At 43.2% G+C, this 13,246-nt stretch overlaps 2 protein-coding genes across 2 annotated transcripts; one reads left to right on the plus strand and one right to left on the minus strand.

Moving 5' to 3' along the window:
- Positions 1 to 350: 350 nt before the first annotated feature.
- poglut1 (protein O-glucosyltransferase 1) lies at positions 351 to 4,894 on the minus strand. The gene is made up of 11 exons (XM_019860739.1): positions 4,777 to 4,894; positions 3,624 to 3,708; positions 3,338 to 3,481; positions 3,110 to 3,245; positions 2,692 to 2,813; positions 2,544 to 2,603; positions 2,039 to 2,138; positions 1,893 to 1,951; positions 1,492 to 1,659; positions 1,048 to 1,104; positions 351 to 942 (listed from the first exon to the last, which is right to left on the minus strand). The coding sequence occupies exons 1-11, from the start codon at positions 4,847 to 4,849 to the stop codon at positions 786 to 788; spliced, it is 1,161 nt and encodes a 386-aa protein (XP_019716298.1). The 5' UTR covers positions 4,850 to 4,894; the 3' UTR covers positions 351 to 785.
- A 428-nt stretch (positions 4,895 to 5,322) lies between these two features.
- Positions 5,323 to 10,584, plus strand: LOC109510427 (calsequestrin-2-like). The gene is made up of 12 exons (XM_019860738.1): positions 5,323 to 5,776; positions 5,891 to 5,975; positions 6,047 to 6,147; positions 6,293 to 6,401; positions 8,237 to 8,310; positions 8,397 to 8,527; positions 8,606 to 8,651; positions 8,739 to 8,793; positions 8,890 to 8,990; positions 10,070 to 10,144; positions 10,213 to 10,428; positions 10,513 to 10,584. Exons 1-11 carry the CDS (start codon positions 5,543 to 5,545, stop codon positions 10,420 to 10,422), a joined length of 1,221 nt encoding a protein of 406 aa, XP_019716297.1. The 5' UTR covers positions 5,323 to 5,542; the 3' UTR covers positions 10,423 to 10,428; positions 10,513 to 10,584.
- The last annotated feature ends 2,662 nt before the right edge of the window (positions 10,585 to 13,246 follow it).

Below are 13,246 nucleotides of genomic sequence, written 5' to 3' on the forward strand. Positions count from 1 at the left end.
GGTGGCAAAAGCACTCGCACGATGTACAAACACATGCTTGTGTAAAAAGACTTTGTCCTAAGTACAAATACTGATTCAACTCCGAGCTAGGATTTGATTATCCTTGATTTATTTGGGTCAGGGAATTAAGAGCAGATTCTCATTTTCAATGCTGACCTGACTTCAGACAGTAAAGTAACACCAAGCAATACACAGGTATTGGCTTGATTTTGATGCTGTGCCCATCCCTTTGAGAAACTCTTCCACCAGATTACAGATAATCCTTTGTGTGCTTTTCTCATATCATAATTTCCATCTTTGACAGCCCCTTCTAGATTCCCCTGACTAAAACCACCTCCGACTCCTTTCCATTATAGTGCAACAGAAAAACAATGATTTTAATTCGAAAACCGCATGAAACATAAATAAATACAGCATCAAACATATTCAAAAATATGTAATCCGAGTAAATGTTAACATGCAGAAAATGCAGAATGTCAGGTCAAGTCTGTATTGAGTACCGCAAATTTTACTGTCTAGAAACACAAACGTATTTAAAAGATTGGATGTCCTCTACTTGGACCAGATGCGTCATCACAGCTTTTTGGTCGAGTAAACACACTGTGTCGGTGGAACATTAGCACATTTGTTCAATAAATACAAACTGTACACCCTGTAATGTGAATACTACAACATATTCAAGGTAATGCTTTCCGTGTAATTATTAGAACATTGCTTCGAAGAGAACAAACGCATTTGGTAAAAAAATGTCCCTTCACGACAGCTTGCCAGCAACAGTTTCTTGATCATAGCTCAGTCTTGCCGGGCTTGTGCATTATCTGACTGTAGTCGTTCCGTCTTTTGGGTTGGTAGGTGAGAAGCTGACTGAACTCTGTGAGGAGTCGCTCCCAGTAGCAGGAAACATCTCGCATTTGCAGGTGCTCTGAGACAAACTCCATGCCTCTGTAAAGCGCAGACGAGAAATAGCAATCGTGTCGGTTGCTGTGGAAAAACCGAAGGAATGTTTTTGGAGACTCTGAAGTCAGCGCCTTCCAACAATAAGATTACCTGATGGCAATTTCTTGCGCGATGGAATCATTGTCTTTGACAAACTGGAGTAACTCTCTGTGAACAGAATGCATTTTCAACACGTTAAACGGATTACATAAACAGTGGTAGCTCTACTTACGAACGTCTCTTCATACAAAATGTTCCAAGTTACAAAACGCCTCAACAGGAAAATATTGCCTCTTGTTACGAAAAGAAATTTCAAGATACGAAAGGTCAAAACACAGGATGGGCTGCTACTCGCAGTTCCGAGTTTCCTGAACGCAACATACTTAGAGCTGCTCTGCGATTGGCTATTCCCGAGCATCATCCTGGCATCCCATTGGCTAACAGCGACCTCTACCGAACGTGTCTGTGTATGTCGATAGATAGATGTGAAAGCGATTGTCGAAAGAATGGAGACATTTCAGCAGCGTGGCCGCTTTCCCGAGCTCAGGACAGTACCTGACATCAGAGAGATCCTGCTTCACGGGGATGTAGTGCACCCAGGGCTTGAGTTGAGGGTAGAAAAACTCTTGCCATTCGCTCCCCACGTGGAACACCAGCGAACCGCAAAGAAAGAGATGCTTGAAACGAAAGCTGGCCGCCACTCCTCGGAAGTTGAATAAATACCTGGGGGAGGAGAAGACAACGCGAGCCGTACTTTGGGGAAGCAAAAGCTCAAGTCGTTCTCATCGTCAACAAAAGGGTTTTTGTTCAATGTCAATTAATTCAAGCGCGGGTAGAAAATGGAAACTCCACAACGGGGGCGGTGTGGCGGACATGTTAACCGCGTTGGTGTGGGTCAAAAATCAATTTGCAACGATTAAATGAAAAAAAAAAAGTAGGCGGGACATATAACCTACTTATACTTGCAGTGGTCAACCAGTGGGATTTCTTTGGCTGGTGCTCTCCCGAGAGTGTCCTAAAATAAATGGTCCAGCGTTTGAAACATAAACACGGCATTGCATCTTAAATTCAGATAAAATCTGAAGAAACATGAGAGCCTGACCTTGTCAGACTTCCAGGCCTGGTTTTTTGTGTATTCTGCATCGACCAACTCTGGCCTCTCTCGAGAAAGCAGGATCAGCGGGTCACGCTCTGGACTCGTTCTACCAACGGAGACGAAAGGGGCAAGATGAGTTCATGAACAATCTGATTTCTCATCACTTTACATCACATCATCACAGGCATGCATGTCAGTCAATTGGGGCTTTTAATGACCTTTTGAACCGTTCCCTTTTTTCGGCAGAAGAGAAATAACAATACAATTCCAATTATTTAAATCAATCAATCAATCAGGTTCTCAGATTGATAATGGGCTTTTTCTTGAAACCCACACGGGGTCAAAACTGTACATCGAGGCTCAGATATATCCATCGCAGAAAAATTATTTTATAGAGAGGACTGTCTGGCTCCAACTTGATGCATCAGCTGCAAACAGAAGGTTGGGGCAATAACAACAACCCCAAAAAATAAAAACAAAAGTTCATTCGTACACAAAAAGAACTACTAACCGGGATCCTCTGAAGAATCCTTTCGACTCTTTTTTCTTCCACGGCCACTGAGCTGCAGACCTAAAACATCATCCTCCCATGAGACCCGACTGAGTTGTCAGCAAATGTACGCACACACAGATTAGACAAAGACATCCTTCAGGCTTACTTTTTGAGATCGTGTCTCATTAGATCCCATCGTCCCAGGCCGGTGGGATATATGGGCCACACTGCGGGGCCGCCCTCCCAAAACGTCCACGCCGGGTACATGATGTCCTGGTAGTCTGAAGTCTACTCGTGACACACACATACATACACACGCTTGCAAGATTCTTGGGAATTTCAAAGGTGTCAACTTCCCATGGCAATTTGTAAAAATATGTCTTACTAGTCTTCTTTTTTCCACTTTTCGTGCCACTTTTAATTTGCTAGTATGCAATTAAAGCTTTGTGGTAAACTATTGTGCTGCACTCCAAACATGACGGCACCAAACTAGAAGGCACATGCCCCCCCCCAAGTTAGCTGACGGGTCACAAACTTCCCACATCTCATATCCCTTTGCAACCCGAGTTCATGTTCACACTCACCTTACTGAAGGAGAAAACAGGTAAAGTAGGCTGCACCCAATTGGGCATTTGAGGATAATCCCTGACATTTACCACCATCTCCAAATTAGGTAATTTGTCAATCACCTCTAATATGAAATGCTCAACCCCACTGCACCTGAAGACACAAAAGGAAATTCAACTTTAATTTTTAAAAAAAAGGACACAATTGCAGTTTTGACAGCATGCCTGTTACTGGGCAGAACTGACCTGGCTGGAAACATGCAGTTATGTTCCCTGTACAATTTATGTCCAATGATCTGGTAGTGGGTGCCCATCCCTCTTTGGATTGTCGAAGCCATGAGATTCTCTGAAATTCCTCCCTGAAAGGGAGCCAAGTCTTGCTGCAAGACCCTGCAGTAGGAAAAACATGCATGGTACAAAGTGAGGGCTTTGAGAGTCAAGCCCTGTTAAATTCCTGAAAGCAACATCAGAAAAAAAATCATACTGTCATTCTATGCAGATCATTATTAAAATGGTTGGTGATCGCACTCACTTTAGATGGCAACTACAGTTGACAGAATTACACCCAGTATGTACTTTAACAGCCTCAGATATCATGTCCTTTATTGTCTGTTTGCCTGGAGCAAGAGAGAAAGAGCAGAGAAATGCATGAAATCAACTCCAGGTACTGTGGCTTCCGCACTCTGAGTTCATCGAATTGTCCTGAGGCGTGATTGGTTGTTTTTTTTTTTTTTCATGGCTGTGCTCTGGTTATAAAAAGTCTACATGATCCTGCTCAAATATCAGGTTTTTGTGATATAATATTAATGAGACCGAGATACTAAATCATTTTAAAAAAATCCACCATTGCTGTATGATTCGTATAACGTACAAGTTAATTGTATAATTTATATAATTTCTGCAAAGGGGGGGGGGTATTTATTGAAATTATGTGGTTGTGAAATTTTGCACACCCTCTTCTAACTGGTGTGTGGCTGTGCTCAGTATGAACAGATCAAATTTAAACTCATGTTAAATGGGGGCCAGCACACACTGGCCACCATTTAAATTGAATCTGATTAACCTCTTATTGAGTTCATGTGTTCTAGAAGGCTTTTCCTGACATTTTATTATTGCAATTTTTTTTTTTTTTTTTTTTACCGCCAACATCGTGCCTCCTGAAGGTTAGGGATGGTGTTCTTCTTTGGGTGATGACCAGGATTGTGTTTGTCAAGCATAACTTTTGGAATGATGTTCAAAACGTTCAACTTTGATTTCATCAGACCTTAACATATCCTCCACATTTATTTTTGAGATTGACTTTCATCTGAAAAGTTCTGTAAAAATGTACCTAAACTACATTGTAACTGGCTCAACAGTTGAAGCAGAGTTCGCGTGTCAAAAAAAAAGAAGATAAGAAAAATGTCACCACAATCAATTAAACAAATAGTACAAAGTAAAACATAATTATCTAATGAGGATTTATACGATGTGGGGCAAAAAAGGCACACTCGTGCAAACATGTAAAAGTGACCGAATGGTTATTCCGAGTAGTTATAGTTTACATTGGTTAGTTTGGAGCTAGCTAGCTAGCTCGCAAGCTAATGAATAAACAAAGAGCACATAAAGTTAAATGTAGCGAAAACGAACTCGTTTGGATTTGTTTTAAATACACAATCGCCATCAAAAAAATCGCAGTACAGTACCTGCTTCACAAAGCAGGGACAAAATGCACCCTTGCAGCACAAATACAAAGACCCACACATAGCAGCGCTCCATTTTCCTCGATCTGAAAGCTTTGTCTGAGTTTGGAAGAGGCGTGTGTTCATCTGGCATCGACTACTTCTGTCTGAGAGCACGGATTACGGTAATGTCCACCACAAATCCTTACCTACCGTAATGCTGAATCGAAAGGGCTCAAACGGGTTTGATAGGAAATGTGTCCACTTATTTGGATTCAATTTAGCTCAATTGAGTTTTTTTGAAAAATATATTTTTCTTTGTTTGACCCAAAATGTTGTTTTGTTTTCAGAGTAAGAAACAACTCAACTCAACTGTATTTATAGAGCACTTTACAATACCTACTGTACTATAAATATACATTATATATAGTAGATGCAGTAGACAGACAGACAGAATAATCATCACGAATGTCTGTCTTGTATATGGGTGAGGATATACCTGTATATAGTAGATGCAGTAGACAGACAGAATCATCATCACGAATGTCTGTCTTGTATATGGGTGAGGAGGAGGAGAGAAATGCCTCCTGTGAGATTTAACTAGGTGATGGAGAGAGGAGAGTAAGCCCAGGTCGATAGAGAATGTAGAGAGCGATAGCTGAGAGGAGCACAAACTGGGGCCATCGTGATACACTTTGTGCAAGCTTTTTGAATACCGTTGCTAAAACTTAAATGTTTGATACCTGCTAATTACTTTTCCCTCTCTCATCGCCGGACAACAGTGCTGGAAATGCGCCTGTCTCTGCTTTGTACCCTCGGCATTTATTTCATTGTGCTTTGTGCTGCAGAGGAAGGTCTGGAATTCCCCAACTTTGATGGCAGGGACCGAGTGCTGGATATCAACGAGCGCAGCTACAAGAAAGCCCTGAGGAAATTCGACCTGCTATGTCTGTTCTACCATGAGCCCGTACCTGCCAACAAAGGCCTGCAGAAGCGCTTCCAGATGACCGAGCTGGTCCTGGAGGTGAGAAACATCGGACACAAAGCGTCGTCGTCTTGTGATCGTTATGATTTATCGGGGAAGAGCGTATCGTAAACAGATTTAAGGAATAATTTGTTTGATGTGATCACCACCTAGCTGACTGCTCAGGTGCTGGAGAACAAAAACATTGGATTTGGAATGGTGGATGCTCAGAAGGATGCCAAAGTAGCCAAGAAGCTCGGTAAGCCATTTCGCATGTACAGTATCTCTCGTGTCCAGCGGCGGTTCTCTGATGATACCATTTTTGGGCAGGCCTAGAAGAGGTGGGAAGCCTGTACATCTTTAAGGACGATCGCATCATTGAGTTTGATGGAGAACTCTCAGCAGACACTCTTGTGGAGTTCCTCCTGGATGTGAGTGTACGGCACACAAAGCTACCATTGCAACACCCACAAATTGTGTGTGTGTACCCTTGGCCTAGATACACACATTTATTCAGATTTGTATGCATTCCTTGCAGCTTGTTACTGTGCTGCCCCCTCCCCCCTCTTTCTGCAGGTGCTGGAGGACCCGGTGGAAATAATCAACAACGCAATGGAGCTCAGAGCCTTCGAAAGGATAGAGGAAGACATTCGCCTCATTGGTTACTTCAAAGGAGAGGATTTATGTGAGTTTCTTACCATGTGACGCCCCGACTCGTACACGCTCATTTGCAGTCAAACCGAAAAAAAAAAAATGGTGTCCTCCAATAGCTCCATGCTGAGTCCCAATAGACCTCTAATGGGATCTCGATCCCCCCCCGTCTCCTGATTTTACCCGGTGGTTTCTCTCATGAGAGGCTTCAAATAGCATCTAGTTCACCAGCTAATTGCTCAAACTGAAATTATGACACTGAGACAAGATACGATCTGGTTCATTGTGGTTCTGATGTGATATTTCACAGCGTAGTCTGAAGGCAGCGATTCTCAAAGCGGCATCCACGAGCCACTCTCAATCATGGGGAAGAAGGAGCTGAGCAAGTCAAAACTCGCAATTTACCGGTCGATACTTCCCACCTTCAAGCCTTGGTTTCCAAGCTGTAGGTTATGACCAAAAGAACAAGATCGCAGATCACTTTGCAGGCTAACCAAGCGCTCCCTGAGAGATAGCGGTGAGGCGTATCAGAGACAAGCAGCTGCTCCTCCGCAATGAGGTGAGCTTAGGTGAGGTGGCTCGGGCATCTATTCAGGATGCCTACCACGTGCTTCCCTGATGAGATGTTTCGGGGAGGATCCACTGGGAGAGGAACCAGAGACTACATATCCTGGCTGGCCTGGGGGAGTTCTCGGGAACCCCTTGGAAGAGCCGAAAGAAGTGGCTGGGGAGAAGGAAGTCTGGGCTTCTCTGCTTAGGTTGCTGCCCTTGCGACTTGACCCCGGATAGACGGAAGAATGTGGATGGCAATGAGCGCTGTTCATGGTATTCATGTTTAGCTGGCTTTTGGATTATGAGGGGGTCTTTAACCCTTTAATGCCTGACCCTCCAAGGAATAGCCAGAAAAATCAGATTTTTGGGAACTGAGATGTTCATTAATTAACCCTTATAACAAAATCCACAAAAATATTTTTGCCATATTATTTTGTTTTAGATATTTGTTGTATCACATTCATAAGCATTATGTAGATTACATCAAAAACTGAAAATTTGTGGAAAATCATATTTTAAACCTGCAGTATCAAATTTGATACAGATGATTTAATGTACTATAAAGAATGAGTTACATAATGAAACTGCATGTATCAAATATGATACCAATGGCATTATAGGGTTAAAAAAAAAAAATCTTCCCCATAAGGGGGCCCTTCGCCCAAAAGGTTTGAGAACCCTAATTGTTTGCTGTTGCACATTTTTACCACCCCATACATTTAGGGATACTGTTAAGATAAGGCGGGTGGCCCGGTGGGTGGTCCAGTGGTTAGCGCGTCGTCCTCACAGTGCAGAGGTCTTGGGTTCGATACCCCTGTGTGGAGTTTGCATGTTCTCCTTGGACCTGCGTGGGTTTTCTCCGGGTACTCCGGTTTCCTCCCACATTCCAAAAGCATGCATGGCAGGCTGATTGAACGCTCTAAATTGTCCTAAGGTGTGAGTGTGAGCGCGATTGGCTGGCAAGTGGTTCAGGGTGTCCCCCGCTGACTGGCCCGAAAACGGCTCGGGTAGGCTCCAGCACGCCCCTTGTGAGGATAAAGCGGTTCAGAAAATGGATGGATGTTAAGATAAGCACTCTCAAATGACAGCGTGTAGCTAGTCAGTGCATGTTTGTTCCAGAAAGACTGTTCCCTTTAATTCTTTGTTTTCGTAATCAAGTTCCTCCACGCTGACAGACGAGGCAGGTCGCGTTGCTCCATCATTGCAGCAATATCGCTGATCCTGGAACGAGTCAGACACAATCGCAGCTGCCGGGTACTGCCACTCCGCCAACAGCAACGTCTGCGGGCTTCCTAACTCTCTCTTCCTGCCTCTCAGACTACAAAGCCTTCCAGGAGGCCTCTGAACGTTTTCAACCTTACATCAAGTTCTTTGCCACGTTTGATAAATCTGTAAGTGCTGCAAAGCAAATTGTCACGTTGATGTCATGTCACGCGTGCGACGTGCGTCTTCTCTGAAGAATCGGGATGCTTTTCAGGTGGCCAAACATCTCTCCCTCAAGATGAACGAGGTGAATTTTTACGAGCCTTTCATGGAGGAGCCCGTGGTCCTGCCCGGCCGACCCCTATCGGAGACGGACATTGTGGACTTTGTCAATCAACACAGGAGGTTAAATTCATGCGGTACTGATGTGGCATTTTGTTCAAAGCCTGCGCTGGATTTTGACTTGTAAGTGCCATTTTGCAGGGCCACTCTGAGAAAGCTCCGGGCAGAGAACATGTTTGAGACATGGGTAAATAGAATTCAACGAGCGGTACTCGTGCTGTGACGCATCGCCGACAGGGTGTTGAAAATCACCCACGCTTTGCTCACCCTCCAGGAGGACGACATGGACGGAATCCATATCGTTGCATTCGCTGAAGAGGAGGACCCAGGTTTGAAAATATTTTCCTCTCCTTTAGTCCCAAAAGGTGTTGACGTGTAAATTGTTGCGCACCCTCACCTCTCACGCGTTCCCATCAAACTCCCAGATGGCTATGAATTGCTGGAGATCTTGAAGGACGTGGCCCGAGACAACACCAACAACCCAGATCTCAGCATTGTCTGGATCGACCCTGATGACTTCCCTCTGGTGGGTCCTCATCATTGGATTGATATTTAGCTCTGATGAACTTTGCGCTTGATGAATGCAATGAGGCCGGGTACGCAGATGAAGACGATTGGGCTGTTTTTGTCCACATTTTGCCTCTTTACTGACCCAAGGACATCCAATTTTATGGCTTACAAGATCATCCTCATGTCTGAGATGGAGAGAAAAAGTGTCCCAACAGGGTCCAAAACGAGTTGGCACAACCAAAAAATCTTCACGTGTGGGCAAAGGTGACGTCCCTCCGAGTCATTTGACTGTGCGGACGGTGACGTGAACAGAAGAGCCTGTAGACAATCAAACAAGCGCCCTGACTGATAAACAAGGAAGCGGTAGGAAATAAAACAAAACAGTCCATGTGATCCAGTGTCCTTTGCATATAAAAGTGGGTTCCCGGACGCCAAGAAGTATTTTCCAAGGCAAGACTTTTTTGACGGCATCGCCTCCAGTCGGCTTTGGAAACACTCGGCTTGGTTTCATGAGCGCATATCCAGAAGTGTCTGTTCTTCGTTTGGGTGACATCACGTGTGATCTTCTGAGATTTCTGCCTCGCGGGACTTTGTTTACATGCACGCAGCAAAAACTGTGAAATTTTCTCTTTATATGTTTATTCTGTCACAGATTTTTTTCTTTTTTTTTTTAGTTTTATTTAAGATTTGAAAAATCCTTACGTGTCTACCAGGCCTTAGACCTACTTCACGTGGTCTTGGGAGGCAGTTATGTCTGCAAAATTTTCTCTTTATATGTTTAGTCTGTCACAGATTTTTTTCTTTTTTTTTTAAATTTAAGATTTGAAAAATCCTTACGTGTGTACCAAGCCTTAGACCTACTTCACGTGGTCTTGGGAGGCAGTCGGCACTAGAGGCGGGGAATTTAAGTCTGATTCGAGACAAGTCATGCGACTACAAATCAGACTTGAATTTTAGAGTTTGGGACTTTCTTGAAACTTGAAGATTGAGATTTGCTCACGACTTGCGCAGACTGTATGTGACTCAATTCCAGCCGTGGTAAGCACATCACAGTGTCGTTCAAATGTGAGCAGCATCATGTCTCGTGTTTTCCAGCTCACCACTTACTGGGAAAAGACCTTCAAGTTGGACTTGTTCAGGCCTCAGATCGGTGTGGTCAACGTCACAGATGTAAGATGAACTCCGCTCCGGTACAACAAGTCAACAGTCCTTACAGAGAGGTCCATTGTGCATTCCAGGCGGACAGCGTGTGGCTCGACATGTCCAACGATGAGGACTTACCCACTGCCGAGGAGCTGGAGGACTGGATCGAGGACGTCCTGTCGGGCAGAGTTAATACAGAGGACGATGATGATGATGACTTGGAAGACGACCGCGAGGACTTTGAGGAGGACTTGACGGAATACGGCGACGAGAACCTTGACCGAGATGATGACCTATATGACTGATCCTGTTCGCGGCTTTATCATATCGCTTTACTTCTCATTCGGATGAGATGTCCACTTTGAGATTGTACGCGAATGCTGAAAGATTGGATCTCTTCTCTTGAGATGACGTGAATGCAAGCTAATGCTGAGTAGGTGCCGTGATCGCTGCGCAAGAACAATACAACATTGGCTTTGTGACTGAAGTAAAAATTGGCACAGGAATTGACTTCCTAGTTTTTTCCGTGACCATGCTAGGAACTCAAATCAACTTTCCCCACTGAAATGATTGGGGATGTCATTAATCCGTTCCAACATCCTTAAAAACACCAGTAAAAAAAACGTTGAAACCTGTTTTGAATTAGATAGCGGTCGACAGTATGGTACTTTACAAAACGATGAAATACAAAGAAGAATATCTCAACTAAGCTGCATTAATATTCGTGTTTATTTTGCAGAGGATAAAGAATATATGTCTGTGAGTATTGTAGTATGCTATGGCATTTTGCATTCTGTGTTAGCATTAAGGTAGCGGACTTTCATGAGACAAAATTCATGTACATCATGTTTCTCTTGTTCAACTTTTAAAGTAAATAAACTCGGAGTAGCACTAAACAGCTTGAAGACTCTTTTTGAAGATTTGTTCACCATCTGTTCAACTGCTGCTTGTTGTGGCTTTGCTGCCACCTTAGCCCCCCCAAAAAATACATACAATTGGCAGTTTGATGCCATTGGATCTCTTCTCTTGAGATGACGTGAATGCAAGCTAATGCTGAGTAGGTGCCGTGATCGTTGCGCAAGAACAATACAACATTGGCTTTGTGACTGAAGTAAAAATCGGCACAGGAATTGACTTCCTAGTTTACATTTGTTCCGTGACCATGCTAGGAACTCAAATCAACTTTCCCCACTGAAATTATTGGGAATGTCATTAATCCGTTCCAACATCCTTATAAACACCAGTAAAAAAATGTTGAAGCCTGTTTTTAATTAGATAGCGGTCGACAGTATGGTACTTTACAAAACGATGAAATACAAAGAAGAATGTTTCAACTAAGCCGCATTAATATTCGTGTCTATTTTGCAGAGGATCAAGAATATGTCTGTGAGTATTGTAGTATGCTATGGCATTTTGCATTCTGTGTTAGCATTAAGGTAGCGGACTTTCATGAGACAAAATTCATGTACATCATGTCTCTCTTGTTCAACTTTTAAAGTAAATAAACTTGGAGTAGCACTAAACAGCTTGAAGATTTGTTCACCATCTGTTAAACTGCTGCTTGTTGTGACTTCGCTGCCACCTTAGCCCCCCCCAAAATACATACAATTGGCAGTTTGATGCCTTGTGTTTTGAAAAACTCGAGTTAAGTTGCATTTGGGATGAGAAAAGTCATAACTCGCCTATTCTGAACAAGTTTTAATGTTTTGAAGGATTAAGGAAGCACGTCTTCCTCTTTAATGTTCCCAAATTCAGTTCATTAAAACAAAAAACGGACCATTCTTGGAGACTACCAATGCAGACTGCAATGTCGTATTTAATTTTTCTCACCCAATGTCAAAGAGACAAAACGAACTACCTGGCCCGAGTTGTTTTGACCACATAGTTTAGCCCGCGTGTCCATCAAGCAGGAGAGAACATTTGCTTGAAGATGAAGCCGACCGAAGGAGACGACGCATCCATCTACACATAACCACGACATTACCAAATAAATAGGAGGAAAAGCATTCCATTTAGATGCAAATGTTCATTTCCTTCTCGACCCTTTTCCATCCTGCAAGGAAAAGATATATATGGGGGTGGGGTGGGGGGGGTGTGTGAAGCCGATACGTGAGGGGGAAATTAAACCGGGTTAACAGAATTTTTCGCACCAGACATTGATATTCAGGCCTGGCACGCCAATTACGGAAAACGAGACGTATGATATTTGTGCTCAGAACAATAACGCATATTGTAAATTACCAGTGGGGTGAACCTTAACATTCAAAAGCATATATCTTAAGACACAGCAGTTGTACAAACGATGATAAAAATGTTTTAATTTCCTCCCCCCCACACAAAGGCCGTAAACTGGCAACGGCGTGACAAATGGTGATGAAAAGGAGTCATGAGTGACATCGTGACCTTCTGAAAATAATAGGACAAGTCATATTTTGACTTTTCTTTCTTTTTTTTTTGCCTGCAACAGCTCCTCGTGATCCTAGTCGCCTCTGCTAAAACAGACGACATCCTTCGATAATAAATATCAAGTAATTGGTATTAAAAATGACATGGGCCATTATTTTAGGAAGGTGACGATATGAGTAAACATATCTACTGTACATACATACATACAGTTTGTGTACACACAAACAGATACAGTGTATTGGCATCGACAAAGCGTTCATCACTCAGTAGTTCTGTTCAATGTTCACCAGGTGGCGGTAGCGTACAACCCTGACCGGGAGACATGAACACACGATTCCAGTGATCATAAATCACTTTTGTTTTTTTTCTCACCTGAACTGAAACTATCCAACTTGGTCCTCAGGCAGGATGGACATGAGTCCCGAAGATGTGCTGAAGCGGTAACTGGGCTCTGGACTGCGACTCCAAAACGAGTCGGCTTGTATGGATACTTTTTCGTCATTTGAGAGAAGTAAAGAAATCCAAATCCAGTCCATCCAATCGAAAGGGAAGTTTGCGACCTTAAACGTCCCAACGTTGCCATCGAGTCTTGATTCAGGCTTATCACATGCAGAACATCCTCCGAGATATTTTTTTTTTCTCCATATGTACATGTGATCATTCATATTTCTGTCCAAATCTAAAATAACATTCCTCAAACGTAAAAAAAAAAGGTGTGTGTGA

Source organism: Hippocampus comes, unplaced genomic scaffold, assembly GCF_001891065.2.
Source record: "Hippocampus comes isolate QL1 unplaced genomic scaffold, H_comes_QL1_v1.1 scaffold56, whole genome shotgun sequence".
Classification (NCBI taxonomy): domain Eukaryota; kingdom Metazoa; phylum Chordata; class Actinopteri; order Syngnathiformes; family Syngnathidae; genus Hippocampus; species Hippocampus comes.

Excerpts from the sequence above, each read along its gene's own strand:
- poglut1 (XM_019860739.1), bottom strand. The coding sequence starts at position 4,849 with ATGGAGCGCTGCTATGTGTGGGTCTTTGTATTTGTGCTGCAAGGGTGC. Across the intron at positions 3,709-4,776 it reads GTCCCTGCTTTGTGAAGCAG|GCAAACAGACAATAAAGGAC; the intron begins GTACTGTACTGC and ends CTCTTGCTCCAG. Across the intron at positions 3,482-3,623 it reads AACTGTAGTTGCCATCTAAA|GGTCTTGCAGCAAGACTTGG; the intron begins GTGAGTGCGATC and ends TTCCTACTGCAG.
- LOC109510427 (XM_019860738.1), top strand. The coding sequence starts at position 5,543 with ATGCGCCTGTCTCTGCTTTGTACCCTCGGCATTTATTTCATTGTGCTT. Across the intron at positions 6,148-6,292 it reads TTGTGGAGTTCCTCCTGGAT|GTGCTGGAGGACCCGGTGGA; the intron begins GTGAGTGTACGG and ends CTCTTTCTGCAG. Across the intron at positions 10,145-10,212 it reads GTGTGGTCAACGTCACAGAT|GCGGACAGCGTGTGGCTCGA; the intron begins GTAAGATGAACT and ends TGTGCATTCCAG.